Consider the following 6,530-nt stretch of genomic DNA (forward strand, 5'->3'; position numbering starts at 1 on the left):
ACATATAAAAGATGGACATCACGTCTCTTTTTTTGTGTATATCGATGAAACTGCTTTTTTTGCAGGGTTTGCAAACATTATCTAAAAAGACACAGTAACAAAAATGTGCCCCTTTATATTTATCTTAATATTAATAATGTTTATACATTATTTTCATGTCTTACACTGCTTGTTTTTTAATTTCCAATATTTTGATAATATATTCAAGTATTAATATATTTGATTTTTAACTAATTTGGTTTGTATCTTCTCATACAGTTCCTATACCACAAAGACATGTTACATTATAGAGAAATTCTGGTAGATCTCTCAAGGCTTTTCTTATTGATAACTTAAACCATACATATTTTAACATGTGTAGTATTATAATATTGATAAGAAATAAGTTAATTGATAGATAATGAGAATTAAGGCTCTGTTTTCACTGAGCAACTAAAGGAACTGTAGTTTAGAACTACATCTCTTGCAGAACGTGTGTTTTCAGACGCAACTGCTGTTTTTGCCAAACAGTTGGTTACAGTGGAATATAAATGGAAGCTAGGGTGATTAATCGCAAAAATTACCTATCTGTGCTCCTAACTGTGCCATTCACAGTGTTACATGATGAAAATTATTCACAAACTAATAATCAAACAGACTAACTGTTTATCCAGATAGAAAAAATATATTATTGTCTGAATGGTGCAGAGAGGCAGGATGTAAATGCATGGCACCACAAATTCTGTAAAATCTCTGTGGTCTGAGTTTTATTTTGCAACACAGTGATCTACATAGTAATCACTACTTTCTGACTCTGTTACGTGCCAAAATAAAGGTGCAAGATGTATTTACTTATGTATCTAAAATACAGGGTTGTACAACAAAAAGCTAGCTCTAGTCCTTCATACTACACACAATAAAAGGGATGAGTCGAGGAGTATCACAGCCTGAGCAAAGACGTTGTTCTTGTAGTCTGGTGGTATGGCAGCAGATACTTCTGTATCACCAGATGGCAGTATTGTGAACATGATGTGGTTGGGAAGGGTATTGTCTTTTAGAAGTCTTTGGGCAAGTAATACAATAAATACAGAAATACAAATTTAAAACAAAGACTTTTTGTTAAACTGTTTATGTGATGATGATGTGATTTATGATATGATTTGTATGAATTAAGTGAGTGTTGTGGTTTGTTGCCAGGCCTGTCAGGGCTGTTTGATGCCAGCCTTCACCATCCCAGCCCCTCCGGTCCTGACCCCTCCGTCATGAATCTGATTTCAGCTTTGGAGTCCCGAGGTCCACAGCCCCCACCCTCCGCTTCCTCTCTCCTCTCTCAGTTTCGCACTCCCTCTTGGCAGACTGGTGAGTGTCAGCCTGTTAAGTGAAACACTACCCTTGAAAAGATTCAAACAAATTTCTTGTCACTACATAAAAACAGTTATTTTGAAGAAATAAATAATCACTTCATTTGCAAAATAATTTTCATTAACTTCATTTGCAAGAAGTTTTGTAGTCTTAAAGTGAGAATTAGCTTATTTGTTAAATTTAAATTGTGATTTGCATTGACCAACTCTGTCCATATAATATTGTGTCTTGTAGCAATGCATACCCCAGCCCCAGCAGAGCTCTTTATATCAGGGGCACTTCCAGGTTCCAGTTCCTTCCCTTCCTCCTCAGCCCTTTCTGCATACCAGCATCCTGGCTCCTTCTCTGGACGATCTTTCACTCCCTCACTATCCCTGCAGGACCCGCCTACATTTAGCCCAACTTCCAATGGTTTGCTATCCCCCCATGAGCCCCTGCTACACATCAAAACACCATCCCAGTCCAGCTTGGGCTTTGATCGCTTGCTGTCTTCCCAGAGTGCCACCTATCGGAGCTCCCAGGATCCCCTGGCCCCCCCTCAGACCCAAACGCCTTCCTCCTCCTCCAGTTGCCACCTGCCCGCTCCCCAGTTCAATCTGTTGTCCTCCCAGCTCCACAACCAGTCCTCTCAGCTCTATAATGCCTCCATGTTCTCTTCTACACCAGCCCTGCCACCCACTGCCCCCCCTGCAGTCCCCCCTTCCCAGGCTCCTCCAGATAGGCCAGTTTCCCGCCAGGACAGTGTGATAAAGCATTACCAACGCTCGTCCCCAGCCCAGTCCACAGCACTCCCCCTACATCAATATGTCAGCTGTGGCGGGTCATCAGGCTACCAGCAGATAGCTAGCCATCACCGGCATGCTGGAGTATCCTGCAGTCCTCTGGAGGAGCAGAGCCCATCCTCTGACCCCAAGCCCTCACCACGGATGGAGTCCAAGACGTATCGGCCTATCATCCAAACTCCCTACACATCCTCGTCCTCCAGTTCCTCAGCCTCTTCCTCATCTGGCACTAAGGGAGCCAAGAGTTCCAACTCTAGTAGTGGGTACTCCTCTTCGGGCTCAGTATCATCCTCTTCCCGTACCCCACACACTCCACCATCAGCCTCTTCGGTTTCCTCTTCGTCTTCTTCTAGCTCCAAGGCAAGCAATGGCTCCTTGTCTGCTCCCTCTCGTCAGCAGCCCCCACCTCAGTCAGCACCGGCACCACCCCCTCTACCAGTGGTGTCATCCACCCTTATTCAACAGCCAGCACCCAAACAATGCCTCTCCAGCTATGGCTCCCCTTCTGTGGTCAAATCTAACACAGGTCTACCAGACCAGACCCCTCCCCAGCAACATACCCAGTCCTGCTCTCCCAACCAGCCTCCACCTACACACATGACTCCGTCTTATGGAGGCTTTAACTCACCTCATGCCCAGGAACTGAGCTCTGGAGCAGGGGGCAATGGAGGCAAGTCCTTCACTGGTATAGGCTCAGGAGGGCGATCGTTTTCTGCTGAGATAGTCTTTGGGGACTCAGGCTATGGCTCAGCTTCTCTCAGAAGAGCAGGCAGTCCTTCCTTAGGTTATGGGAGTGCTGGAGGATCAACAGGAAGTGGACCAATATCAGGAAGTGCGGCACTTGGCAGTGGAGTTGGATCTGCAGGATCAGTGAGTGGGACTGCTAGTGTTGGTAATGGAGGCAGCAACTCTTTCCACCTGCCTGAGTCTAGTCCATCACCCTCCATCAATTCTACTATCAGTCACCCTGGATTGCACTCTCCTGCTTCTGCTCGCCCTGTACAGTCCCCTGGAGGCTCCAAATACTTGTCCTCCATCCTCTCTCCTGCTTTTATGTCCTCACCACAAGGTTTCTCTGATACAGGGCAAACACAGAGCCAGTCCTATCACTCAACACCACCCAAGCTAAAAACAGAGACCAACATGCTGGAAGTTGAGCGATCCCAAGATGAGGAAGAAGATGATGACGATTTCCTCATCCACCACTTACTACATACGCAGAGTTCAACTCCTCATGCATCCCAGCATCACCCACTTCCTCAACAACTACCCCAAACACTCCCACAGGCTAGGGATGCGGAAGGCAAGGGGGTGACCTATGACATGAACAAGATCTCAGAAGGGCGCTACCACCTTCAGAGTGTCATTCGTACCAATAACACCACTAGCAGTTCAGGTCCTGGAAGTGCAATTGGTGATGCAGCAAGTGGAATAAACAGTCAGTTGGAAATATCTCAGAAGAAACAGCAACAGACCAAGTCAGAGCTGACCATATCAAAATCAACTGCTGCAGGGGTAGGAGGGGTCCCTGACTCTTTTTCCCACTCCCATACTACCCACTCCCATCAACAACAGCATGACTCCCTGGGCTCTGTGGTCCATTATGGAAGAGGGGACCCCTACACACAGCACTCACACTCACAACATACCCATCACACCTCACACGTATCCTCTCACTCTCAGCAACACTCTCAGCACTCCCAAATCTCGCAGCACTCTCGGCATACTCAACACACACAGCACTCTCAACATTCCCAGCATAACCATCCCCATTCCCACTCACACAGCCACCCTCACATGGAGCTGAAGAAACCTTCAGATGCAAATGACAATGCCTACTTGTGTAACACGCCAGATGTGCAGCAGGCTCGACAAAACCAGGTTCCCCTCTCTCTAATGGATTCACCACCAGCCCCCCCCCAGCAAACTCACATGCTGCAGTCGGTTCTTTCTCATACAACCCGCACCAAGATGGACCCCCAACAAGCTCCGTCGCAGCAACAGCAGCAACAGCAGCAACAGCAGCATCCTATGAGCCAGCAGGCCATGATGGGTTCAGCCGGAGGAGCAGGACCTGCTGGGGTGGAATCCCACCCACAGAACCAGTCCTCACAGTTGCAACTCCAGCTCCAAACCCAGGGTATGGATACCCACTACAGCCTTGGAGGTCAGTCAAGAGATCAAACCAGAGCCGGTCAGAACTCAGTATCTCCGCTAGATATGCTAGAACAATCTCTTTCCCGGACAAACAGCAGAGACAGCGGAGGAGCTCTGGACAGAACTGGGGTTGGGGTGACTGTTACAGGAGGGGAAGGAGGTGGTGGAGACAGACATAGACAGCAGCACAGGCTTACACCCCACCACCACCCCCAACAAACAGCCTCAGATCTTCATGACTTCCTTTCTGAACCAGATTTGGGCTTGTCCGCCGCCTCACATCTGCACCACCTCAACCAGCCTCACCCCCATGCCCACCACTCACAGCAAGCACACACTCACCATCAGCTGTCACACTCTCAGTTAGCTCACCCACACTCCCACCGGATGGCAGCAAATATGGGAACTCCCCAACAACAGCAGCAGCCCCAACAAAGAGAGCCTGAAACTCAGCTGTCACACTCTCAGTTAGACCAGCTCAAACAGCACCAGTTTGACACAGTGAGTCCGGTAGGTAAGGTAGGACAAAATCAAGCTCAGCAGCCTCAGCGGTTTGCACCTCTAACACCCATCTGCTTTCCAGACTCTCTCCTACACGATGAAGACCGGTCTTTCTTTCCTGAGATGGAGGACATGTTTTGTTCAGCTAATTACAAGTCAAGCTGTGCTGGGGATTCTGGGGCTGGCCAGTCTGCTCAAGACAGCCTTACCCAGGGTCATGGGCAGGGGCAAGAAGGTATGGAGGCCTTAAAAAATGGAGGAGCTGGAGAGGGCTATGATATAGTGGGTCATCATAGCGACCAAGGCTATGGACAATACTGCCACAGCCTTCCAGGAACAGGAAATGGTAATCTGCATTTAGACCTTGACTCTATGAAGACCCATGAGCTTCCCTCCACTGTGAATACTGACCAGCTTGGCCTCATCCAATCCCAAACCTCCACTATGGGATTGAGTTCAGTAGTTCAAAGGGATGGCTCAGTCAACAAGATAATAGGAGCTGTGGGAGTTGGTGGAAATTCAAACACTACTGGTCTGACCTCACCTATCTTCTGTTCCTCTCGACCCAAAAAACTGCTGAAGACCAGCTCATTTCACTTGCTCAAACAGCGGCGTGAGCCACAACCTCAAACAAAGAAAAACTATGCGCAAGAGTATGAATTTGAGGATGATGAGGATAAAGCTGATGTTCCAGCTGACATCCGTCTCAACAGCCGGCGCCTTCCTGACCTGCTCCCTGACTTGGTGTCTAGTTGTAGAAAGGCTGGTGGGGCATTAGTAAGCGGGCTTAGTCCTCTGATGGGTGACATGGACTTCTGCCACCCCTCCAACTACTCTTCCCTTGGACACCCTCCTCAACCCCCTCCCCATGATGGCCCTAAGAAAAGAGGCAGGAAACCAACTAAACCAAAACGTGAAGGCCCTCCTCGCCCACGAGGTAGACCACGCATACGTCCTCTTCCAGAGCCTCCTTACTGCAGGGGGCTGATGGGATCAGTTACTGGAGAAAGTAGGAGGGGTCGAGGGCGGGGTCGAGGGCGAGGCAGAAGGGAGGAAGGGCTTGTGGAAATGCATCAAGATATTAACAAAGCACAAAGCCTCCCATATCATCATCAACAACAGCATCAACAGCAACAGTTCAGCCAACAGCAGCATCTCCAGCAGCATCCACACCCACACCAAGCACCACAACAACCGCAACAACAGCAACAGCAGCATCACCTGCATCATCCTCAGCAGCATGTTTCCTGTTCGCATCACCAACCTCATCATCAACAGCGGCAACATCAACAGCATCATCCTCACCACCAACAACAACCACCCCAGCAGCAGCAGCAAGATCCAATTAGAACCATCAAGGTAAGAGTGAACAAATAAAGAGATAATCTGGCTGTTTACATAGAAAGTTGGAATGGGGTAAAAATGGTCCTAGGTCCAAGTTATCTGATGATGAATTAACTCACCACTTATGAGACACAGACACTAATAATAATATCGGTAATATTAGCAGTGGGGGTCTAGCAGGACCATGGCAGCAGGCACCACCAGGATCCATAAGAACCTGTGAGACGAGAAAGCACAAGAACTCTAGGGAAGAAGTGAAGTTAGTAACATGCATTAATGAATTTAAATAAATGTGTGCAGAAAGAGAGGGAGAGGACCATGAAGAGCTTTGTAGGTGAGGAGGAGGATTTTAAGTTCTATTCTGAATTTTACAGGGAGCCAATGCAGAGAAGCTAATACAGGAGA

The 6,530-nt window shown here is 48.0% G+C and overlaps 1 protein-coding gene across 1 annotated transcript in view; it reads left to right on the forward strand.

The window, feature by feature from the left end:
• Positions 1 to 6,530, forward strand: part of prr12b (proline rich 12b) — a gene marked incomplete in the record, with an annotated part of 32,358 nt that overhangs the window by 7,585 nt on the left and 18,243 nt on the right. Inside the window, 2 exon segments of the mRNA XM_035654943.1 lie at positions 1,177 to 1,338; positions 1,576 to 6,140. Of these exon segments, the coding sequence (XP_035510836.1) occupies positions 1,177 to 1,338; positions 1,576 to 6,140 (4,727 nt within the window).

This window comes from Morone saxatilis, unplaced genomic scaffold, assembly GCF_004916995.1.
Source record: "Morone saxatilis isolate NCDOM2014 unplaced genomic scaffold, NCSU_SB_2.0 Contig14, whole genome shotgun sequence".
NCBI lineage: Eukaryota > Metazoa > Chordata > Actinopteri > Moronidae > Morone > Morone saxatilis.